This window comes from Hoplias malabaricus, chromosome 3 (genome assembly GCF_029633855.1).
Source record: "Hoplias malabaricus isolate fHopMal1 chromosome 3, fHopMal1.hap1, whole genome shotgun sequence".
Taxonomy (NCBI): Eukaryota; Metazoa; Chordata; class Actinopteri; order Characiformes; family Erythrinidae; genus Hoplias; species Hoplias malabaricus.
Window position 1 is genome coordinate 13,254,249 of NC_089802.1, and position 26,828 is coordinate 13,281,076.

Genomic DNA, 26,828 nt, shown 5'->3' on the forward strand with positions numbered 1-26,828 from the left:
GATGCTACTGACAGAATGCTATTGTCTGGCTATTTTTGGTTGGTGAACAATTCTCAGTCGTTCAGTGAGTAAACACTCTAGCAGCACTGCTGTATCTGATCCACTCTTACCAGCATAATACACACTAACACACCACCATTACGTCAGTGTCACTGCAGTGCTAAAAACTCATACCTGCTTTGTGATAGTCTCTGGGGGTCATGACCCTCCAAGTACATGATGAAAGAGGGCTGTTTGAATATAAACAGGTGGATTACAGTCTGTAACTGTACAATTACAAAGTGCTCCTTGTATGGTCAGTGGGGCTGATAAAATGAAAAGTGAGTGTAGGTACGATGTACTCTAGCTATTGAGTTTTCATTTGTGTTTTCATAATATTGCAGGAAGAAATTGTTAAAACTATGTTTTTCAGATTGATTTCCATAGGATCCTATTGCACTGTCAGTAGAATACACAGCATTTAAAACACTTAAACACAGTCTGTTAAAAACTAGGCTATGTTTGTATTGTCAAAATATACGTTTTGGCTCCATCTTCCGTTTGGGGTGGTAACTACAGCTACACGTGTTTATATCGTTTGAAATCAGCTTAAATGTTTAGTAATAGTTATAAGTATTATTAATAATTTCATAGCTTTTTCCAATTATTACAATCCATGTATTAAAAGATTTAACTTAGATTCCAAAATGACAAAATTTTGTTAAGGCGTGTTGAGGCTTGTCCGCTGAATTCAACTAATAAATCTCACAAAGAAAAATGCCACGAGAAGAAATCATTTTATTTCGGCACTTGTCACACATGAAAATATTCAAAGCATTTTTACAGAGCAGTCAGAAATGTGACATAAGACTGAATGACTGGTAACATCACATACAAATGGATGCTTGCATGACATGCAACTGACATCAGCAAACCTATTTCCCGCAGTGTGTCAGGGAGCTAACGGTCCTTTTTGACTGTAGTACTTTTGAGGCCCAGTGGTGGTCAGCAGTCTCCTGAGGGCCAGATCACAGACATGGCTTCTGAAGAATAGAGCAGGCACCATCCAAGATGATATAACAGGTCAGGTTCACTAACAGAGAGCAAAACGCATCACAAATTCTCTATTATCTCCCTAATTGTACTATTCATTGTATCATATTCTTTGTATACTTGGCAAATTAAGTATTTTGACAGCTAATTTCAAGGCTGATTCCACTATGGAGTGTATGGGCAATCATAGAAGCTGCGGCTGTACACAAATACAAGGGTTATATTTTTTGTTAGTAATTTTGCATAGTGGTAGTTCCTAATTTAGTGCTCAATCTCAAATCTAGACAATAATTTATAACATATGACATAATTTATGTAAAGCAACTATACTGAATGAATGCATATTTTTAAAATTAAGTGTCATGACATATATTAAAAAAAAAAACAACTAAATGACTATTTTAGGTAAAACTCTGTCATTCTTTATATCAAATGTGCCCATAAATAAATACAAGAATGAATAGTTTAATACCGCATTGGCTTCACATTTAATCATTCGCAAAGAATACTGTTGCTCTCTTGGCACTAGTTTTGATGGAATTATTTACAGTGACCTCACCGTCATATGACCACTATTTCCTCATTAGGAAAGCTTGTGCAGTGCAGGTAATGCAAAGGAAGAGCAGCTGCAACTTCCATATTTACAATCTAATGCAGCCAATTATTAATTAGTAAATCAGCACATTTTATAAAGCCCTTACAATATACAGTATGTTGTGTTCCCCAATTTATGTAAAAGCAAATAGGGATTGAAGTCATTGATTATCGTTTCGTCAAAATCTTCCTAATTTAGATGATTATAGTATGTACAATGATTTGTGTCATTTTAAAAAAAACTAAGGGCACACTTCATAAGACTGATACATCACAGGACATAGAGTATAGCTGAAATCCCATCGAGTAAAAAAACACAATATCGCCACCCACTGGACGATCAACATATAATCCATACAACAGAGAGAATTAGCACTAATACATGTTAGAAAATAAAGTGACTCTACCTGAAATCAGTAAAAATAAAATCATTTTCCCAACGTTTTCCTTACTTTAGACACATTAAGAGTTAGAAGGCAATACAGATTCTGGGAAAGCCTTTTGGTTTCCCTCATTCAACAAACTAAACCTATCCTACCGTTTCTGCTCTAACTTCTATAAAAAATGACACAGCCAATGGCTTAATGCTGTCACAAACTAACCAAATACACTATATGACTGAAAGGAACTGTGGCTATGTCCTATTACGAGTCTAATACACTAATCTAAAATCACTGTCTAAAATATCAAGTACGCAAAACAAATTAAACGCACACTGAGTCTTTTGTAGCTTGCAGTTTTCAGAAATGCAAATTATGCTTGTGTGTCAATGAGTGAAGAGTATACTTTCAGTTCAGCGGATGTATGAATGCCTGATTAGGCCAAAGTTTTGAGGCATTCGTGGCGGATTAATGGCTTTAAAGACGACTACAGACCACTAAGTCTGAATTCTAAAAACAAGCTCAACATTTCATGACCATTCTACTCTAATGCAAGTCTAATGCAAGTCACAACACTGAGGAAAGTCTTTTATGAAGAAAAAAGGTTGGGAACATCAGTGTGTCTGGCCATTAAGTCAAGTGGCTTAATAGTAATCAGCAGCCATAGGGTTAAAAGGGGCTTTCCTTTCATCTAGTACTCACTACAGGACCCACTTACCCACAGAAAGAGAGAAACCCACTCACACTGAGCTGATGCTGCCATTCTCTACCATGCAGAAGAACTGAGGTGGCTGCACACAATGGCTTGTAGAATACGATACATACATTAACATGCACTGCGGCCTTCAGACAGCACTACATACATTACCATGTAAAGAAATGACTCCTATGACCCTTACAAACTTCACATCACATCACTCAGCAAGACCTTGGCTCTCCAGACTGTAAGCAAAGACTTAATGCTATGGACCAAGGAAGCTCTAAAAGCTATGTATGGGCCAATGTCAGGTATAAGAGTAAAGACAAAGTAGATTAGGATTGGACAGAGCTCCAGGGCTATTGCGGCATACACAGATGGTGTCCAGTCCACGCTCCGGCTCATTTCTTTTTTCTCTCCATTTCTCTAGAGTCTGTTGACCAGTGTAGTTGAGCAGTTCAGTGCTGGAGGGGGGCTGTGCTGTGTGTGACCTGCTCGATCCACGGCAGGTAGCGGCTAACTCGAGCATACACCCCAGGGTAGGAGGGGTCTCCACAGCCATGACCCCAGGAGATGACCCCCGTGAGCACCCAGCGCCCACCTTCACCCTGGCACACCAATGGGCCCCCGCTGTCGCCCTGGCAACTGTCGGCATGGTGACGGAGCTCAGAGGTCATGCTGCCAGCGCACAGCATGCTGTGGCTGGTGAAACGCTCGCCGTAGCGCTTCTTACACTGCCAGGATGGGAGGAGAGGAACCCAGGCCTGGAGAAGAGTGCGAGGGTGATCAGTGTCTGAGAGAGAGAGAGAGAGAGAGAGAGAGAGAGATTAAGAAAGCCTCAGACTGTTAAAACAAGGAAATGGTTTAAAAAATAATGTGAAATATTAATCATTTAATCTTTATAGTACTGAAAACCTCAGAGACCACTCTTCTGTTGTTAAATTTCCAGTCAAATTGGCTATTAACTACAGGTATGCAGGTTGACCAAATGTCCACTTTTCCTTGGACATGTCCTCTTTTTGAGACATAAAAATGCATTTGATTGGGGTTTCTAAATCATCAAAAATGTCCTTGATTCAGCTTTTGTAGTCTGCAGTTCTTCCCCTGTCCCAATTCTTACCATAAGCCCTTACCATTTGTCATTATTTTGAATTATAATTTTGAACTAATTTTGAACTAAAGGTTGAATGGAAAGGAATAATATTATCCGGCCATAATAGCATTTTCATTAATTTCATTCATTCATTATCTATAACCTTATCCATTTCAGGGTCGCGGTGGGTCCAGAGCCTACCTGGAATCATTGGGTACAAGGCGGGAATACACCCTGGAGGTGGCGCCACACATTCACTCACACGCACGGACACTTTTGAGTCGCCAATCCACCTACCAACGTGTGTTTTTGGACTATGGGAGGAAACCCACGCGGACACAGGGAGAACACACCAACTCCTCACAGACAGTCACCTGGAGCAGGAACCGAACCAACAACCTCCAGGTCCCTGGAGCTGTGTGACTGCGACACTACCTGCTGCGCCACCGTGCCGCCCCATAATAAGCATTTGTTAGATCTTATTACGGAGTATTTGTATTAAAGTTCAACAGCATAGTTTCATTTGAAAACTAATTACACCCCAGCCCTTCACGTGTTTCCATGGTTCCACCAATTACTTGAATTACCAATTACACACACTACCCCCCCAAGTGCATGGGTTCAGGCGTTCATCCCCAAGTGACAAACAAAAATATGATCACATTCTGTAAGTCATTTCTAATCATCAGGAAACTGAAAATAATATCATTGTTTTCAGCTTTTAACAAGTTCATCCTTTGATTTTATTTTGAGTGGCTTCTTGCATGATCCAGTTATCTCAGTTTAAACTCACCAGGGCTGAAACCTATACTCTGGTTTATTGTTTTAGTTGTCTTTTTTTCTATTTCTTTTTCTCAGTAAAAGCTTCTTGGGAGCTACATGTCCTTTCAGACCCACATCACTGAGTTTTTAGGAGATCTCTTCAGTATGAAGCACATTTTACCAGACATGCCCCAGCCGGTGATGATGCAGGATGCTGGTCTCTTGCCCCACTTGCTGCCTGGGGCAGGCAGGCAGGCAGCGTTAGTGTGAGGGTTGAAGGACACACACTTCCCCTCAGCTCCCTTCAGCCGAATCAGAGCCACGTCATGTTCCCAGCTGTCACTGCTAAACTTCCTGTGCACCTCCACCCGCTCAGGAGTGAGAACACGCTCAAAATCATCCTGCTCTTCTGTGTTATAATCTCCCAGCTTCACCACATACCGAGACGCATCACTGCCAAACCTGAGAGAGAGAGAGAGAGAGAGAGAGAGAGAGAGAGATTAAGAAAGCCTCAGTGATCTAGGATCAAAATACATAGGATTTCTGGAGATGGATTAAGCTTAATCTTAAGGTTTCAGACCATGGGTATCGTTCATATTATAGATAGCTGGCTTTAGTACCTTCAGTCCAATGTCTATGGAGTGAATAAAAATGGAACTAATCACAAATAGCATCTATAGACAGTCAGACCTGAGAAAGAAATGGTCAGGAAAAAAACGTCCTACAGGTATATTGCTGTTTGCTAATTTACAGAGAGTTTAACTGTCCCTTCTTAAGTCTTAAAGTCCCACTGTGTACCTTGAAGGTACATTATATTCCAATCTACAGAAGGAAATTTGTATTACTGCAGGTTTTTAATATAACTGTTTAAATACAAAAAACAAAAGAAATCTCTGGAGTTGAAAAGAGTTTAATGAGATCAGTTCAACGTAACTATCTCCAAATAAATTAAAATATGATACACTATGTTCCCAAATTAATGGCACAACAGTGTGCCCCTGAGGGTCCCACCACAGCGGCGGGGCAAGGTACTATCACAGTGACAGTTATTCTGAGAGTGTAGGATATGTTGTCTTTTACATTAGAACGTGCAGAGAATCGGAGAATGCCATTATTTATGTTTACATTTTCCAATACAACAGAGACTAGCAAATACAAATGCAGGTAATGTTTTATGCCAGGACTCATGCTTAACACCCCTACATTAAACTGCAACAGGGCTGAAAGATTAATTATGTTAATCCATTTTTGCTTTTTTTCTGTAACCACTGCATCCAGTTCAGTGTCAGAGTCGGTGCGGAGCCTACCAGGAATCATTGGGTGCAAGGCAGGAACACACCCTGGGCGTGTTCCCACATTCATTCACAGCTTAGATTAATTAATATCAAGACTGTCATTTTTCATTGATTAGTGTGCAACAAAGATTCCTTGAGCGATGCCATAGAAGAACCACTTTTAGAAGAACCTTTTTTTGCTAATAAGTTTAAATGGGTAAAGAACCTTAAGATGGAGGGATGGATTTTTAAACCTCTCAAAGTTTTAACATACTCACACATCTCTTAAACAAACATGGTTCTTTATGAAACCAAATGTGGTTCTTCTATGGCATCACTCAAAGAACGCTGTGTAGCACCATTATTTTATTTAAGTTTTAACCAGTTTTAAATAGCTTCAATGTGTTAACTTCAGAGTTAAACAAGTTAGAGGCAGACAAACACTGTGCTATGTACATGACAACAACCACAGCAAAATGACTGTCGACATTCAACTTGAAAGTATAAAAATTAAAGACCTTTGTTTGGTGTGTGTGTGTGTGTTGGCACTCTTTTTTCCAAACAGCCTGAAGGCAAGTTGAAATATGGACTGTTAAAGTAACTTTATAAATGGCTGTTCCAGAGATGTTCTTCTTCCATACACATCTCAGTTTATTATCTTCACGGCATGAGAGAATGAGAGAAATGGATCTCCCTTTCTGTGTCTGAACAACCTCCGCATTCAAAACAATCACAGTTCTCAAACTCTTCTCTGTAATCTTCAGCATGTCTTATCACTTATTTACCCAAATCCATACTTGCAGCTCCCAGGGATAATGCTGAGGTGATATTAGTTGAATATGTTATAAACTATGCTCAAAGGGCCCTTATTCAATACTGATTCTGGAACTGAGTGTTTAATAAGTAGTCCAGAGAGTGTCCCCAGTTTCCAGTTCAGTGGCTGGGGGCTTGTTAACGCTGTAGCTGAAATTTTAGCTTTGTCTCTTTGGCAGTGCTTGTTTTTGGAGATCATTGTACATGAGATTAATTTATAATCTAAAATAGCTCAATTTGTTGTTATTTTGTGTTATTAAATGTTTCCACAACCTGGAATCATTGGGTGCAAGGCAGAAATACACCCTATAGGGGGCGCCACTCCTTCACAGGGCAACACACACTCACGGTCACTTTTGAGTCACCAATCCACCTACCAACGTGTTTTTTGGACCATGTGAGGAGCACCCGGAGGAAACCCACACAGACACAGGGAGAACACACCAACTCCTCACAGACAGTCACCCGGAGCGGGAATCAAACCCACAACCTCAAGGCCCCTGGAGCTCTGTGACTGCGACACTAACTGCTGCGCCACCGTGCCGCCCCTACTTTGGCTCAGATGATGAAAATTACCAAAAATTGACAGGCAAATATTTACTCTTAAAAAAGTACCATCCACTGTGGAGGATGTTAAATTGTCTTTCTGTTCCACTGAACCCTTTTTGTTGCGTTTATGTTTGAGAGTATAGAAAGACTTCTGACTGTATATGAAGTGCTGATTGACGGCGATTGCCGGTGGTGTCCAGCAGGTGTCGCTCTCACCGTTTGAAACAGTGGGCCGCAGTGAGGAGCCAGCAGGAGTTGATGAGAGTGGCCCCACACAGAGGCTGAGAGCCTTTAGACTGAGACCTGAGCCACAGAGACGCCTGCCACGGCCAGTCCCCCCTGAAACACACACACACACACACACACACACACACACAAAAGTCATGCAGAAAGGTTTTAAAGCTTGGGGATTTGATCATTTTGAGAAAATAAAATACCCACATCTGCAACTGAGTGCAAATATTTCCATCCCCTTAGTATGAAATGACAAAACGAGTAAGAAAAACTCAATACTTAATGAGAGTTCACATTCCAAATGTGTCTTACTCATCAAAAGTATTAAATATGGTCAGGAAAAATACGGAATGAAAAAAAAAAAAGATACCAGCTCAATAGGGTGTATGCTCCTTTTATGAAATTCTGTTTAACATTCTCTATGTCCACCACTTGCCTCTACACAACCTTATGCCTCCATGCTGTCCTCTGAGAAGCTTTTATTTCCTGTCAGGTGTAATTTTAGCCCACTCCTTTTGGCTGCTTATTTGCTCCAGTTCTATCAGACTGACAGGCTGTCTGTCATGTAAAGCGCTCGTCAGTCTATCCAAAGATTTCCTATTATTTTCAGGTCTGGAGACTGGGAAGACCATGGCAACACTTTCACCTTTTATTTCAACCCTTTTGCCTCAGCTGACCTTGTTTTATGTTATGGATCATTGCCGTCTTGTAGGATTCATCTACAGATTCTAGCATGCATTGCTCCCAAACAATCCAGATTCATTCATTCATTCATTCATTCATTATCTGTAAGCGCTTATCCAATTCAGGGTCACGGTGGGTCCAGAGCCTACCTGGAATCATTGGGCGCAAGGCGGGAATACACCCTGGAGGGGGCGCCAGTCCTTCACAGGGCAACACAGACACACATTCAACAATCCAGATTGTGTTGATCCGTTTTCTTTGACATACTTTTTAAAGTGCTGTGCTCCTTGATTTGGATTCTTACAGAGACCTAATACCGTTTTTCTAGCTTTTCCGTTTAGTTATTTTTCTTGGTCTTCCACTTCTTGTTGGAGTCGTGTGTCGATGTTTGTTCCACATCTTGATTGTGGTCTTCAGGTTTTCCAGTGGTATCCCAAAACGTTTTGCTATATTTGTGTATCCCTCTACAGCTCAATGAAATGTTAATAGTTCTTTTTCTGAGTCTTCTGACAGCTGATTTCCTGATCCTGTCTTTCTTGCTCATAGCAAACGGAAGACCTACATACCTGCAGATTAAAACTGTACGTCTTATCTAACCAACTTGATGCCACTCATCGAGCATGAACTGTTGGCACATACTTTTAAAGCTCACTTTTACATATTTAAGTTAAACACTTTAAGGGATTAATCTTAGTCCTCTTTTCATTTAGAAAAAATCACAATTCAAAATGCTGTGTAGTCCTTAATCCCTGTCTGGGAAACCAGTGCTAAATGTTTATCAAAGTTGATACAACCCTTTGAGCTCGCTGTTAAAGGAAAATTGTGACATGGATTCAAACCAAATCGAATCAAAATGTATTTTTATAGCGCTTTTCACAACCAATGTTGAGGCAAGGTAGCTTTACAAAATTAGTATCTGAAGAGATAATGTTAATCTGAATGCCCCAGGTGAGCAAGCTGAAGGTGACAGTGGGAAGGAAAAACTCCCTTAAGACTGGAGGAAGAGACCTTGGGAGGAAACAACACTAACAACGGGGACCCATCCTCTGATCAAACTACAAACAGAAATGAGCAGTATCACAAGTCTGTCATTATACTACAGTTTAGTTATATTACAGTACTGATTTAAGAATGATGGAGTAATGGTGGTTAAGGAAGTTATAATAAATAAATAAATAAATAAATAAATAAATAAATAAATAAAAATAATAGTGAATTTTGGACCTATCTAAACTATAACATTCTGATATTTTTCCAGAGAAAACCAGCTGTAAATAATAATGTATTATTATTTTGACAGACTAATTTGTTTCCTGGCTTTTCTAACTATGTTTAGACACTGCATCACAGTAAAGCAGAATGCAACAGAAACTTGCAGAAACTGGTGATTATGGAGTGATTTAAAAGTGAAGATTGGTGTGTAATGTCCAGCAAAATCACTGTGTTTATGCAAACAACACAAATGTAATTGTTTCCCAATTTTTCTGTATTGAAGCTAAATTAGACATGTAAAATTTAAATGACCAGAATGACCTCCTATGGCAGTTCCAGTAGCCTTTCCCACCATTACTCTCTACAAACTACTTCCAATAATAGGTAAGGTAAAAAAATAAATTAATAAATAAATATATAAAAATCACTAGTAAAATTACCTGAGAGATTTGTAGCCACCAACGATGCGTTTGCTGCGTCTCTCGGCACCGCCCCTCAAGCCGCACGTGTGTGTGCCCACTATAGCGATGTCTGCTTCTGGCTCTGTGACGTAGTCACACAGCACACCTGCGTCCTGACCGTGTTTACACATGTGACTATCAGGTCCTTTAGCTGGACACTCGCCCAGAGAAGATTCTTTGCCAGTGCACCTGACATTGGCCAAGTGGATCGGGCCTTTTCCGACACCAAAGTAGCCCATTGGACGTGCCTTAGACACCCCCCTGACACAAAGAGAAGGACATTCAGAGTTAGGTCTCACTTTTTTTCTACTGGAATTGCTCATACTTAAGCAGAGAATATGTCAGGCTTGGGACAGAAGGGTTAAATATGTGTGTGTCATCATTATCGTAAGCAGCTATTCACTGTGTTTATATGCAGACTGGTGCTACAGGAAGCTATGGAGGTTACAGCAGCCTGTATCACACATTTTGGATGATTTTTATCTGTAATAGCACCCTGGAAAATATGGTAATTAGGGTAACCCTGGGCAGGGTGCCCGTCTATCACAGGGCACCACAGCCACACATTCAGTCATACATGTAGGCAATTTCACACAGACTAGACTGCAGGAAACATGTGCAGACACTGGGAAAACACACCGAACTCCTCATAGACTGTGACCAGAGGCAGGGTTTCATCCAAAACCACTGTGTTTCAAACTCACCATATTACTAGTCAATGTAATGGGCATAATATACTAGTGCCTAATATTTCAAATAATCACAGTTGTGATGTTTGGGCACACCTGGTCAAATGATATTTTGCTGATTTACTGAGAGAATATAAATATATACTTTATAGTGAGCAAATATTTGACATTTTACTAAACAATTAATTTATTTTTAAAATCACATTGAGAAAAATATAATCTGGTCTGTGTAAAAGTTGTGGCACATTGTGTAAGTGAACAGAGCCTGTGTGGTAGCAGAAACAAGGCATATATGATTTAATTCCAAGTAGAGAGTGAGTTATTTTTATTTATTTCAGAAACCAGCAAAATGTGATTCTCATGTGACTCTGTATTTAAACAAGTTCAGAATACCAGTGAATAAAAGCCAGTCCTTACGTGAATCCCAGTTGTCTACAGACCACCGCAGCGTTGACATCGTTCCAGCCAGAGTCACAGACGCTTCCCCACTCTCCATTCAGAAAGATCTCCACACGGCCCTCCTTCTTGCTGTCCCCCCCCACAAGCCGCACCAGAACACCTGTGAGACCCCCAAACAGTTCAGAGCTCATACATAGGTAAACAGCCTGTTTATCAAGCAGCTTATTATCTCATTAGCACAGTGCAAGCCTCAGACTGTGGAAGATGAGCAAGAAGATGCAGTGCAAAGGGAAATGTGCTTGCAGAAGATAACAAAGCAAGCCCCCATAGAATGTTAATTAGAGACAGCCTTCCGCCAACAGACGCGCTTCCTCAAAGCTTTAGCACGTCTAAACCCTGCCTATGGCCCCACAGCTCTGAAAATGACATCGAAGCACATTAAAGCAGGGATTTTTTACATTTTTCAAATTGTGATCCTGTTCAAGGATTAAAAATATTCTGAAGTAAATCTAGCACCCCACCCTTTATGGTTCAGTAACTCCCTGACAGTAACTCCCACCCCCATCCCCAAATAAAACCATTGCAGACAAGAATGAAAATGATACTCATTACAATCTAAAACATGATGGTGGCATTGTACACATGGCAGAAATTTAGCGGGATTTAGCGGGCGAGAGGAAGATTAATCGAGTGGAAAAAAAACGTAACCTCGCACCTCGACCCTCCCCAGTCAGGAAAAACCTTAAGGGCTGTGCATCTTTCTGCACTGATTAAAAGGTTGGGAGCCCAGTTATGCATTTTTGTAGCATTGTGAGACCACTGAGATATAATACGAACCACCAAAAGAACCTGGACCCCCCGAGACATGATGGAAGCATGAAATTCTTAGTCAAATTACTAAACCCTTGAGTGAAAATAAACCTATTCTTTTCAACAGCCTGTTGAATATGATGATAGACTGAGTTTTACTGACGGTGAAAACAGTGAACAGTATCATACGCTGTTACAAAGTCAAATGTCACCCGCAGGGCTGTGGTCACTGAGGACTACAAATGGCTTTATTGAAATTCTAATAGAAATCTTTATGGACACAGAGAATGCTGGTGGTTCTGAAATGCTGTATGTATTTATTCTGCCCTTTGGGCCACAGTCAACACCCACACTGACATTTAGAGAACTGCTGAATTTTAAAGAGGGACCGAAAGGTACATGTAATGGAGACTATCAGCAGAATATCTCTCGCTGTCTCCCTCCCTCTGTCTTTCTTTTTGTCGCTTTCATGTTCTTTCATTCACCATCTCTTGCCGCATTCTCCTCTGGTTTGTTTCCTGTCTTTCTCCTTTCTTCCTCTCTTCCTGTTTCACTCTTTCTCTCTGCCTCTCTTTTGTTGGGTTCTCTCCCTCTCTCTGGAGCTAAAGATTAATGTGGTTATCACTCTAACACATCTGAATCTGTGTAAACATGTCCATTCTCTCTCTCTCTCTCTCTCTCTCTCTCTCTCTCTCTCTCTCTCTCACTCATTCTAACTCTCTGTGGCATTGTCAGTAACCCACCTGAGGTCTCGGAGGCTACTGGCACTTCATTGGTCTCTGCTCTGTGGCAGCGGATGGCCACATCTTCACTGTGGGAGCAGTCGTGTCGTCCCCAGACACTGTGTTTACACTCCAGCAAAGTAGTCTCCACCCCCTCACACTGCACATCATCCAGCAGAATCAGGCCTGTCCCCTCTCCAAACACACCAGCAGAAGCCACCTCTGCTCCCCCCCTGCACACACCATGACAACATTAATTCATTCATTCATTGTCTATAACTGCTTATCCACTTTGTGATGTGAAAATGCAACACTGTAATGAGTAATAATGATGATAACCCAATATACTTCGTAATGATTATTACTAGTGAGGCTGATTGAAGAGTAAAACATATTGTGCTTAAACTCATGACCTTAAAGTGGTTATTACATGATGTACTCAGGGCATAAACCAGGAGAGACCGTTGGAGGAGGGAAAGTGCTGAACCGTGCACTTTTGTAGATAAATTAGAGAAGCATGATAGATTAGATAGATTAGATAGATGACATTTTTCCTGAGTGGAAAACCTGACCTAACTGTCTGCAAACATTATGCTGACAAGAGAAAACAAGATAACAGACATATGTATAGCATAAGATGCCAGTTTGGGAGTGTCTGGGTTTTGAGCAATGAGACATGATATAATAATACCTGAATGGTACACGACAATTGGTGTACATGGCAAAGGTACACATGACAGTTGGGTGTGTGTGACAAAGGTCCTATATACTGTACATACTGCAGCAAATGTTTGAATAAACCAGAGATTGGAGGGAATCCTTGACTCTGTGTATTTATTCATCTGATTTGGGTCGATCTTCCTTCCTGGTGGTGCTTAGATAATTGGCATAACACACTTCAGGGTTGCAGTGAATCTAGAGTGGTTCTGGAATATCATCACAACATAAAAAAGTGTCCATAGGTGTGAGTGAATGTGTGAGTGTGTGTGTTGCCCTATGAAGTACTGGCGCCCCCTCCAGGGTGTATTCCTGGTTTGCGCCCAATGACTCCAGGTAGGCTCTGGACCCACCGCGACCCTGAACTGGATAAGCGGTTACAGATAATGAATGAATGTAAGTGTAAATTATAATTATATAATTATAATTCATTTTACTTCATGTATTGAACAGGCTTGAACTTGGGCTTAAGTTAGCTGGTTAACTGGATAAATGTGTTTAGAGAATTTCCCCACAGTACTCAGCCTGCGCTCTATTTCAAAAGAAATGTTGAGCCAGAGCTGTTAGCATAATATAACAGTGAATTTGAAATGGGGTAGAATCAGAGCTCCGTTACATAATGTGAACGGGCCTCGTCTGGATTTTCATTCATTATTAAGAACGTAGGCGTCTGTGGGTGAAGCGTTCCTTGAAAACACTGTTACTAACTTTAACATCAGAAAGGGTTCTGTGTCCTAATGGGAATTCATTACAATAGATTACATGATGTTTTTTTTCCATAATGAGTAAACAGCAACTTGATAAACTTGTAACAGAATACTGTAAACAGTTGTTACAGATTATAGTAAATTATTGCTTCAGTTCCAATTTTCATTTAAAGAATATTATGTCACAAGTTAATGTAAAATTATTACCTGAATCCAAGCTGTCTGCACACCACCTGTGCATGCTGCTCCGTCCAGTTATCATCACACACCGTGCCCCAGTCTCCAGAGTGATACACCTCCAAACGACCCTCCCATGGGTTATCTCCATCCACCAGCCTCACCACTCCGTCTGACACACACACACACACACACACACACACACATTCAAGAAATGTGTCTGCTGCTTCATAAAATATATTGCTCCATTCATTGCTGCATCACAAAATCTATGGCTTTTTTGCAGGACCATGAAATATATTTCTGTATTTATTTCACCATGATCTACTGCTGTTGTACAACTTAGCAAATGTAATAAATGCTAGCAGGGTAAATGCTGAACCAGAAATAATTCAAATGAAAAGATTCTCTCAGATTCACCACAGGTGTACAACTAAGTTTTAAAGAGTTTTTTTTGTGTATTGTATAAATGTAATTCAAAATTCAAATATTATTCTCCTGTTTTGCTCTTTTGGTCATTTTTGCTTATTTCAAATGATAACTGTCATTTTTTTCAACAAAAGATAAACTAAAAATGAAGTAGTTTGAAAATGGCAAGAGAGAAGAATTTATTCGTCACTGCATCTGTTATGAATTTCATCAAGGAAATGTGCTGCAAAAACATGTGCAAGATGTTGTTTATGATTTTAATTATCATCAATGTAGGGCATTTATAGTACGTTTAAGATTGTTTTTATAAAATAATCTGACATTAATATATTTAATACTTCACAACTGTTACCATAAAATGACAAAAGAGTGGGAGATTGTTTGAATTTTTCAGTTACAGTTATACAAATAAAAAAGATTCAAAACTTATTTGTGCATCTAATATATGATTATTTTGGACAGAGCTGGTATCATCACTACTACAGTAGTGATTTATAACTAGTTCTAATAAGAATGGCCAAGTTTTAAGAAGCCCACAGTCACATACTGAGTCAGTGACTGGTGACCATTATATTATCTCATATTGAACCATGTATTATCTCACCTTACACAAGCAATAGGTAGCACAATACATCAACTACTGTCAAATTTACACCCCACCATCTCCTCTCATCTATATGAGAATACCTCTTTTATAAAATTGGCAAATCTATTAATTTTTTAATTAATTAATTAATGGCAGTCCAGTACAGCTAGAGTCTATACTTCTTACTCCGCATGTTTTGATGTCAAATATTAGCACAAAATGTAAAGGAGGTTTTGAATTTAATGACAGTGTTTTGAGGAATAATAATCCTTATTTTGTGTCCTGACCTGTGTAGGGGTTACAGGACACTCCTGCGTCCTCCATGTGGTCACAGTTGTGTTGTTCCCATCCACTGTGAGGGCACTCATCCAAAGAGAGCTCATTCCCCGTACACTGCACAGCATCCAGCTGGATTGGCCCGCTGCCCTGTCCGAAATGAGCCCACGACCAGGCCTTCGGGATTCCGCTGAACACAACCACAACACACAAGCACTTAAACACTTAAATCTCATGACATATTCATGGCTTCTTCTGCTGACACAAACAAGTGACAACAGCAGTGAAGTGAAGTAACAGCAGTGAGAGAATGGGCATCGGGTGTCAGGCAGACTTTCTCTTTTTTAACCAACAGCTGACTTCATAAAAACACGCTTTGAGCTGCTGTTTAACTCGGTGACTCTGTCACTACACTGTCTAGAAGTTTTGTATTCTCAGAGCTTCCGCAGCAACATAACTGAGTAAAAATACCACAGAATGATATCAATTATTCAGGCTTTCTTCATCCGTTCTTACACACGCATACACAAACACAGAGAAATAAGAGTGCTGCCTTATCCACTAGGATAAAAACAAATCCACCAAGTGCTCTTCTGACTCAGAAATAATGTTCTGAGATGTAGGGAAGGATATATAGAATGTTTTAGTGCAGGCCTTTTGAGCTATTTGCAAAAATGAGATAACCCTATCTTACCTAACATTTTGGCAGCACATTCCTTAAATATCTTCACAATCCTTCTCCAGAGAAGTTAAGTCTTCTTTAGAGTTTTCTGTGAACTATAATATGGTCTGACAAAATCTAAAAGAAGCATGATGCTGTTTTTATTGTTGGATACACTGCAGTAATCTCTGAGTCCAAATCCTGTTCATTTGAATGGTCAGATTAATTTTTTAATTCACACTTTAATACTTTTTGAATAACTAATCTATCTTGTATCGTAATCCAGATAGTTACAGAATATAAGCCTTGGGGTGTAATAAGACTGGGATGTTAATGGGTTGAAAATGACTGCGCCATAATATATACATAATTCAGCAGCTACAATGAACCTAATAAAATGTTAAGCAGTTAAACTAACTGAACTAAAACACAAACATGTCAATTACATTTACTGCATTCAATCTGGGGACTTGTACTTACCCCAGTCCAAGCTGCCGGCAGACCACCTCTGCATCCATGTCATCCCACTGGTCATCACATATTGATCCCCACCGTCCATCATGGAAGACCTCCACCCTCCCCTCAAAGTCTTCCTCTCCGCCTACGAGTCTTAGAGGAGGCCCAGTGCCTGACAAAAACACCAAAATACCATTACATGACTCATTACACTCAGTCACTGTACCCATATACTCTATTAGAGGTTTGAAATGACTTTTTCTGCTGTTATTTAATAGACAATAATGCTATATTAAGTTACACATTGTAGAAAGAAATATAAACTAGATAAAGTTTCTTGAGGATTTAATTAAATGATTCACATCTTTTGGAAGGAATGGATGCTGTGAGCTTTGGGCCAGGGAGCATCCAGACTGTTCCCAGCAACAAGACCAATAGCCATGATCTGTCTCCGGACAGGATTGTGTCAGAGGTAACTTACACTTCTATAATGGGAACAATTAATAACTTACAAACACATATAACACACGCTGCCGTCTGGAGATGACATCTCTAAAGATGCCTATATGTATGCAACAACATTCTGCATGTGATACAAAACCATGGCTGTGGATTAAAAGGTGGTGGACTAGCCTGTTTTTAGTCTGACCTGTGCCCCACAGAGAATGTGAGGCACATTTTGAAACACAAAATTCTACAACAAGACCCTGTACTGTCACACCCCTATAGGGCTGGACAATAATTCAATATCTATATATATCACAATATAAATTGTTTAAATAACGATGACATGATATTAATAAATATAAATATCACATTGGCCAAAATTAAGAAATGAATTTTGATATAAATTTTGGCTATATCATCCAGCCCTACACACACCATTTTTACAAGAAAGGGTCAAAATGCATCATTTTTTTCTTCAGTCCCAGTGTTATTTCAGATGTTGTGAAAGAAACAGCAAATATATAAATATTTTACTTAATTAATAGTTTATTTTATGTACAGGTGTTGGCACACTGAAGCATATCCTATCAGCTTGTAAAACTAGTTTGTCACAGGGTTGGTATACATGGAGACATAATCAGGTGCTAAGGGTTTAGCATGTTTGTTGGAGAGCAAACGACTAGATGTTAATGCATCAACGAGTAGCTGTAGTAATAAAATAATTAGCTTTGTGTGTGAAGGCCAATGTTTTCAAGAACGTGTGCAGGCTACAAATATTGGTAGATGGGTGAAGCACGAGATTGGAATTTACTGGTGGACGTAGGAAAAAAGCTGCAGGTCCCAGAGTGTATTGTGTTAACTACACTGAGGCCAGACATGGTGCTCTACACTGAAAGTAAACAGATAGTTTATTTCATAGAGTTAATTTCATAGAGTTAATCAAGTTCAATTTGAGGATGCAGTAGATGAAGCATTTGAAAGGAAGAAGCTGAAGCATGCAGACTTAACGGCTGAGGTGAGGGAATGCGGGTGGCAGGCACATGTAAGACAGTTGGAGATAGATGTTAGAGGATTTGTCGCCAAATTGGCCACATCCCTGCTTGTGCAGTTCGGCATCAGGGGCCGGAAACTAAGGACAGCTGTGAAGGAGTTATCAGAAACAGCTGAACGTTCTTTTTAGTGATTGTGGATAAGGAGAGCACAGATTACTTGGGGAAATGTACTGTAGATATGCCATTGGGATTGTTGGTGATGTAGCATGTAAAATTCACATGGAACTGGTGGCACTGAGCATGCATTAACGGTGCCAGTGGGGCTAGGTACAGCCTTAGGCACCAGGGAGGTCAGTGTGGATTTACAGTTGTTGATGGTAAAGGGTAAGGTAGGAATGTAAAGCTGGATTGAAGGGGGGTGGGTCTGGGACTCCAGACTTCACTGTTGAGCCTTCTGAAGGTGTTGTGGGCTTAATTCAGTGAAACACCAACAAGAGGAGGTGCCTACATGATGACCCCTGTGAACAGCTAGTAATACAGTGGCTGGTTTGGGTACTCATGGAGGAAGAGAGTGTGGTGGGCCCTATGTGAAGCTCTAATGGTTTTGCATAAGATATTTTACATCTTATCTTGTATATGATTATAAATAATAATAATAATAATAATAATAATAATAATAATAATTAATAAATAACGTTTAAATTGGTAAAGAACCTTTACATCCAGTGAAGGTTTTTTAAATCATTAAAAGTTCTTCACACTCACAATCTCTTTAACAAATATGGTTCTTTATGGACCCAAAACTGGTCCTTCTATGACATTACTCAAAAAACCCTTGTAACACCTTTATTTTTCTAAGTATAGGGTTTGGTGTATAGCTCAAAGACAGATTTACAGGCTATAGAGATTACACACAGAACTGTATATAGGGTTATATGGTTTGCTTTTTATACACAGCAATAAAAGTGATGCCGAGGTTTCATACCATATGTAGCACATGTAACACTGATGACTGTCTGAGGAATCGGTTTAATGTGATTCATTATAGATGCTTGTTTGCCTAAGAAGCATAAATAAGCATAATGGAATGGGCTAATCAAGCATATCTGCCTCTGTGCGTCCTCACCGCAGGTAGCCAGAAATTCATTAGCCACTGCTTTCCAGCCTTTTCATCATTTATCATTTCTGTCTGTAGCTCGCACTTTCTTTTCTCGCAATTCTCTCTCTTAGTGTGATTTGTTCACTTAGGATTTTCCTTAATATCCAATTTCTTCCTCCAGTGAATTTCTACAGCCACCTCTTCAGATTTTCTAATGTTTTTTTTTTAAATACACAGACGCAAACATTAAACACAAAACATCATAAGCACTAATGTTTGATGTCTTATCAGGGAAAAGGAAAGTTAATTAAAGCATATGAAAGAGCACAGAAGACTCAGTTTAACTCCCTGTCCTCCTCCCACCTCCTGATTGTGTTTCTCTAACTTTTTCTCTTCTTCCACAAACTCGTCCCTCTGCACGCAGCCAGAACAAAGCTCTTTTAGTAAACACTTCAGCTCAGCACGCGGTTTATCCGCCTGTCGCTCTAAAGGTCAGCGTTACTCGCGTCTCGCTCAGGACGTCACTGACCTTCAGGTGGGGCGCACACCAAGCCTGCTTCGTTACCATGGCTACAGTCACTGGTAACAAACTTCCGGCTCCTGCAATCCAGAAGGGATCTCTCGTTGCCACGGCAGCCAAGCCGAGCATAGTGGAAGAGGCCGGAGCCGGGGCCAAAGTACGAGTGCTGAAGAGCTGTGCCGATTTCACTGCAGACACACACGCACATATATACATATATACACAAACACACACACACACACACACACACACACACACACACACACATAAAGCAAGAAGGTCAGACTTCTCTCCACAGTAACATCAGACTATACACCCACACTATAACTTCCATTACTGTTAAATTGTGAAGCATGTTTCGTAAACTCGTGGCAAAGCTCTGCACAACGACCATGTAATACACAGTGAATACATGGTAAAAAAAATGTTTTTTTCTTGAGTTGGTACATATAATGCAAGTAAATTGTATGAGATTTACCTAACATAGTTTGGTCATCAACTGCATTGGGAAATTTTGGGTAAAATACACACTGTTACCCAGTAAAAAGCACACTTCATGGAAGTCTTTAAATATTACTAATTTCTGTGCACATTATGTAGCTAAAAATCATTAAAATGTATCACTCATACTCAGCAGCCACACTTTTGGTTAGTTTAGGGTTGTTTACGGTTGTTTAAGGGGTTTATTTGTTGTGTTGTGCATGTGCGAATTATATATGTCCAAACTAAAAATGTATATATTTCTGCAGGCCGGACAGACCAGCAAGTGGGAGAGACATCCGCAGTAAGCAGGCAGATATGAGCAAGTGGGAGGTTATGATTAGGGTTATGTTTAGGGATGGGTTAGTGTTAGGTTGTACCTTTTACTTGGAGCTGTACCTCCCACTTGGAGTTGTCTCCGTCATTCAGAGATATCCTGCTGCTTGTAAACATGCAGCTTTCTGCCTAGTGCCCTTGTAAAGGCGCTAAATAAATGTTGCTCATCGGAGAAATGGCTCAGTCTCTTTTCTCTACCTACAGTGATGTCACAATATTACTATCTTGCAGCAAGGGACCATTTAAAATTTTTATTACCTAATTTTTAAAAGTATTTGTGCAGTTACCAAATGGGAAAAATACAATTGAACGTATTAAGCACCGACTTGGTTCTATATAGAACCTTGAACACTTTCTTGATAAGTTTCTTTGCATCATAAATGCAAAGGGGCAGCCAAGGCCTGGTGGTTAAGGAACTGGGCTTGTAACTGGAAGGTTGCCTGTTTGATCCCCAGAGCCAGCAAGGGATGACTGAAGTGCCCTTGAGCAAGGCACCTAACCCCCAACTGGTCCCTGGGTATGTATACTCACTGCCCTCCTAGTGTTCACTCGTGTGTGTGTGTGTGTGTGTGTGTGTGTAAAATGTGTTTTTCACTGCACGGATTGGTTTAAACGTGGAGAACAAATTCCTGTGTGCAAGCACAGTGGCCAATATAGTGATTCTAATTCAAGTTCTAATTGTAATTCTAAATGGGTTCTGGCACCAGATATGGTTCTTCTATTGTTAAAATGTCAAGCTTGTTACAACAGAAGTACTGTTTTTGGTGCCATATAGAACACATTTAATAAAGATCTATAGCACATTCTCCATCAATCTTAAGAAGCCATTTACAGTATGAGGCAAACAACCATTTAATCGTGCAAAAGGTGCTTAGAATGTTCAGAGTCCTTTACAGAACCACTTTCTTCACTAAAGAACCCTTGTAGAACCATCATTATTAATTATGAGATGTACATTACAGTTTTAACTTGTATAATTATTATGTTCCACACATAATTTGACTAGATGTGCTCAAACAGGAAGACACAGAGCTGTGGTTTGAAATGCATTCACACACTTTCATTCACCAGAACTGAATCCGGTTACAGGTGCTAAATATACAGTAATTTTGTGGCAGCCAAGAAAATGTGTTGACCTGAGTAGTGGATAACCACCCTGCTCCCTCAAACATATTCCCCCCTCACATATAAAAATGAACCTTTCCCACTTACCCTAGACCGAGCTGTCTGCAGACCACACTGGCATCACGGTCAGTCCAGTGAGTGTCACACACAGACCCCCACTGGCCATTCAAGTACACCTCCAGGCGACCACTCTTCGAGGAGGAGCCTCCTACCAGCCTGACCGCACCTGTGAGAGATAGAGAGAGAGAGAGAGAGAGAGAGAGAGTTTCTAACAGGTATAATACAGTACCTGACTATAAATAAAGTGAGTGAGTAATGCCGTGAAAACTGTCGCCCTGTTAGCACTACTGATGACTAACTTACTGAACAGTTCTCCTTTAAATGTCAAGGATTTATTTGTATTATAAAAATAGTACAATTCTCCATAGGAGAACTGCAGTCTGATGAGGAATATCCATTCATCAGATATTGCCTGATATGAAATGGAAAATGGAACAATGCAGCTATTTCTGACAGAAGTAGCAGAACAAGCACATCTTAGGCTATTTGCATATCAATACTGTCTAGAGAAAACCATGCCTTTCTGTTTGTCGATATCAACTGAACACATCAGCTCCTAACATTGTGCGCAATTTTCGATGACAGATGGACCAATAAAAATGATCCAGAATGACTCTGTATAAAACCTCTTAACATGTACTTGCATTGAATTCTAAGATACCTGTGGGTTGGAGCTAAGCCCTGAGCCTCACAGACTGAGGCAGACCTGTGGGCTGTGGGCACAAGACTCTCTACACTCCGGTCTATCTGTGTACGTACTGGCGAAACACAAGGCAAAGGTGCATTGCTAGGTTTAAAGTAGCACAGAGTGTTGAGGAGAGTGAAGGATGAGAGACAGAGAAAGAGACTGTAATTCTGTTAGATGTTTAGCTGCAAGGCTGTGTTTACTTGAGTGTGAGTAAATGTTTCCTGGTGTTAATAAATGGCCAGAAGGCCAAAAAAGCTTTTGTCTCTAGCAGGGGTCTCCTCCGGGGGTGATTTGCTACACTCACATTACAAGTGAAGAATGTTTTTGCCTTCTCCTGTAAAGCTACCATTATGGAGATAAACTTTATTAATGATTATACATCAGACACCCGCAGGCCCCACCTTGGTGGCAGTCGCAGTAGGCCCAGCCGATGGCTCCAGAGCTCTGTCTGAAGAAGCACCAGGGGTTGGACTCTCTGTCAGGGTTCCGGCAGTAGCTGTGCTCTCCCAGGCCTCGGCCAGGATACTGCTGCACGTAGTCAGGAAACTCTGTCCATTTCAGACAAGGAGAGCCTGAGTCTGTCTGAGACACTGTGCCATTGTAGTAGCCCAGCTCAGTAAAACCCTCTGAACATGAGAGCGGGACTGTGCAGGAGAGAAGGAGACAGAACTGTAGCACATCACAGTGATTTACATGATATTATAGAGTCTCTAATAAACACCAAACACTGACTGAGATCCATAGCATGGAGTGGATAAAACCATGTCAGTTTTATATTTTTTCATTTTCCAAACTGCCATTATGTGATAGTTAAAATATGAGCAGACTATTATGAATGATCAAAATTTATTCATTCATTATCTGTAACCACTTATCCAATTCAGGTGGGTCCAGAGCCTACCTGGAATCATTGGGCGCAAAGCAGGAATACACCCTGGAGGGGGCGCCAGTCCTTCACAGGGCAACACAGACACACACACACATTCACTCACACACACGGACACTTTTGTGTCGCCAATCCACCTACCAACATGTGTTTTTGGACTGTGGCAGGAAACTGGAGCACCTGGAGGAAACACACTCAGACACAGGGAGAACACACCAACTCCTCACAGACAGTCACCCGGAGCGGGAATCGAACCCACAACCTCCAGGCCCCTGGAGCTGTGTGACTGCGACACTACCTGCTGCACCACCGTGCCGCCCCACATTAATGTAATACTCGTTTTAAAATATTATTTTAATGCAATTATAAAGCAGTAATTAAGCAGTAATGTATCATAAGACACTATTCTTTACTATATCACTGCTGTCCAAAGGAAGATATGTATCTCTATTTTTGTGGATTTTTAGTTTATAGCATCATTTAAACACAGCAATATTTCATGATGAATGGACAAATAGAAATGCTCCAAAATTATGAGAAATTAAATCTTTAGGCACTGACTTCCATTGAAAGTTAGTATTTTAGAAATACATGCTTTCTTTGGGCAGCGATGGAATGGGCAATAATCACTGTACTTTGAGCTCTCAGAGTTATCAGAAGTAACTACACAACACATACTATTACCTTTACTAATGAAACACTTCTTTCTCCTAGGTATATTTTCATGTAGCACTGATTATTTTATCATGCCTATTTGTGGCAGGTTGCTTGTGTCTTAGTCAAAGGCCCCTTTCTGCCAATGTAGACAGTTCCTTGACACACTGAGCACCAAATCAAATCATAGGCACTGTCACAGGCAGAAGCATAAACATAAACAGTAGTGCTATTGGAATATATATCAAATGAGCTGGATACACCAACGTGCAAAAGGCTACAACTAATTTACATTTTCCTATGCACAGCTGAGTAGAGAATGATCTGAGCATTAGGAAGAGTTCTTCTGTGCTAAGTTCTCCAGGTCTAGTCTTTTCAGAAATAGGTTCTCTGGCTAGCAGCAAGTTGGAGGAGGTGGGAGCCGAGACCCTGCAGTAGCTCTGAGTTTATCTCTCAGGAACACTTGCCTGGCACTCACATCTCTTCCAGACCTCCCTGTACTGCTTTGATTTTTCAGCCCCAGGGCTGGAAAGAGAAGAGAGGGAGAGGAGCAGGGCCACTGGGCACTTATCCTACCTCACTCTCCAGCATAAAGGATGAAGGATTAGACAGAGATCTGCTCCAGAATGCCCTGTTAAACAGGATAAAGAGAAAAAGGTCCCGTTCTTTAGAGTATCCAGGTGTTAGAGCTTGGCTCTGACTGACCTGGCCGCCTTTTCCCAGACGGGCATGAAGGATGTTCCTCTCTACTGGGTTTTAAACTCCCATCATTTAAGTCACAATGGCAGCAGAAGGGAATTTTGTCAGGTCGTTTGATTGTGTCAAATAAAGTGGGAAAATGAACTCACTGAGGATACTGTGCGTAAAGATAAAGAGGCTCTAAATCTAAAGATATGTCTGTTAGCTAAACCCCGTTAACACCGAAAGACTGAAAGTTATTGCCAGCTATAAGTCAACCATACTGTAACTCAATATTATTCATTCATTCATTCATTGTCTGTAAGAGTTTATCCAGTTGAGGGTCACGGTGGGTTCGGAGCCTACCCGGATTCATTGGGCAAAAGGCAGGAATACACCCTGGAGGGGGCGCCAGTCCTTCACAGGGCAACACACACACACACACACACACACACACCTATAGACACATGTGAGTCGGCAATCCACCTACCAACGTGTGTTTTTGGACTGTGGGAGGAAACCGGAACACCCAGAGGAAACCCACGCACACACTGGGAGAACACACAGACAGTCACCCGGAGCAAGACTCTGGATCCTGGAGCTGTGTGACTGCAACTCTACTGAGCGGCCCAACTCAATATTGTATATTTTCCTATTCATAGCTTACAATAGGTGACATTCTGTCAAAATTGTGGATGTTCACACTTTAACACAGTAGTGGTAACAAAAATAAATATCAAAACCTGATGCTGGAAAAAACATTGCCTGGATTGTAGTGTTCCTTCGTGCCTGAAATCTGACAACCTTCAACCGTGAGACTAAACCAACACACCCCACCCACCCTCTAGAACAGGCCTCTAGAAATGCAGACATTGGTGGACAGTAATGAAGTAAATAAAATTGTTACTGTACTTAAGTAACTTTTTTGTACATCTGTACTTTAATAAAGTATTTTTATTTTGAGAACTTTTTACTTCACCTTAACTACAGAAGTCGTATATCTTACTTTTTAATCCACTACATTATGACAAATCTGTTATTACTTTTGTCTCAGGAAAGCACAAAATAAATTTAAATTCAAAGCACAAGAAGCATGTCATCACACCAATCAGGTTACAGTGCGCACTTTGTTAAAAGAGGGGTTGGCCTACACAGAGATTTCCAGTTCAATGCCAATGCAGCAGCATCGAGTGCCAGCGGGAGTGCATATGCCAAAAAGACGGATGAAAATCCTAACTGTCCGCAGCACCCCAGCCCTTTTTTTAATGCTTTCTTTTTTGTGAATTTATACAAACTCTTTCCATGTTTTGGTGAGTTTGTTGATGAACAAACAAAGGTCTACAAAGCATAATTTATTTATTAAACTTAAACTTGTAACTAAGTTGCCAATAAATCTTAAACCAAAACTGTTTGTTCAAAAAACGTAATTTCACAGCAGTTGGGTGGTTAATGGACATAGTTTGCCTTCAGTGTTTTATGCTTTATTATACTTTTAATAGACATTAGTGTCAGAATAATTAAAATGAATTATTGAATAATTGGTGAACAAAGAGTCTGAGACGCTGAAGTCGATTAATCAAGAGTCTTGTTATAAAAAATTATAATAGGACATTAGAACCATAATAAATTATGATATCCTTCCTTCCGGTACCTAAATACATTTATAGGTAAATACATTTGTACTTTTACTCGAGTGAAAATCTAAACAGAGGACTTTTACTTGTACTGGAGTATTATTTTACCTTGGGTATCTGTATTTTAACTCAAATATATTATTTGTGTACTTCGTCCACCACTGCCGACCGATGAGACTGGGCTTTTACTTCAACTACAACTATTGTTCACCTGCCTCACACTATATTTACTGAACACAAAAATTATTATGAATTATACTTCTGGAAACCCACTTTAACTCCATAACTCTTTATTAATACTTTCCTCTGTTTTACACTGTTTTTTGTTGTATACTGCTCTCCGTTTGTTGTTTTGTTTTGCTCCGGTTGTGGAGACGCAGAGGAGGCTTGTGTCGCCATTTTTTAATCTTAGTTCCTCCTTCTTATTTTTCTTCCTCATGCTCTGAGGAACTTTATCCTTGCCACTGTCACCTCATCTGTGTTCATCTGAAACTAGGACCTGGCATCCTATAAAGCTACTTAGTGACAAAAAACTGCTTTATTAAAAATAATAATAATAATAATAATAATAATAATAGTAATAATAGCAAATAGACACTTGCAAGTATATTATGATATAATGTAGAAATCTTGTTATGCAAAAAATATTTTTGCTGAGGATAAAAGGGAAAAGTCCAGCATGTAGACTCAGTACAGAATGTAAATGAAATGTAAATACAGTATAATTAACTGCATGCAATATAATTTATGTGTAATTGCCTCATTTTACACATGAACAGTGTGGTAAATAGAAACTAATAAGTTTAATCCATCAA

At 40.1% G+C, this 26,828-nt stretch overlaps 1 protein-coding gene across 1 annotated transcript; it reads right to left on the minus strand.

Annotated features, from left to right (window-relative positions):
- Positions 1 to 765: 765 nt before the first annotated feature.
- si:ch73-127m5.1 (neurotrypsin) lies at positions 766 to 24,432 on the minus strand. The gene is made up of 14 exons (XM_066663137.1): positions 24,407 to 24,432; positions 24,180 to 24,226; positions 22,563 to 22,805; positions 21,501 to 21,639; positions 19,482 to 19,660; positions 16,439 to 16,586; positions 15,309 to 15,487; positions 14,037 to 14,178; positions 12,427 to 12,638; positions 10,892 to 11,033; positions 9,765 to 10,046; positions 7,411 to 7,533; positions 4,740 to 5,020; positions 766 to 3,496 (listed from the first exon to the last, which is right to left on the minus strand). The coding sequence occupies exons 1-14, from the start codon at positions 24,430 to 24,432 to the stop codon at positions 3,162 to 3,164; spliced, it is 2,478 nt and encodes an 825-aa protein (XP_066519234.1). The 3' UTR covers positions 766 to 3,161.
- Between the last annotated feature and the right edge of the window lie 2,396 nt (positions 24,433 to 26,828).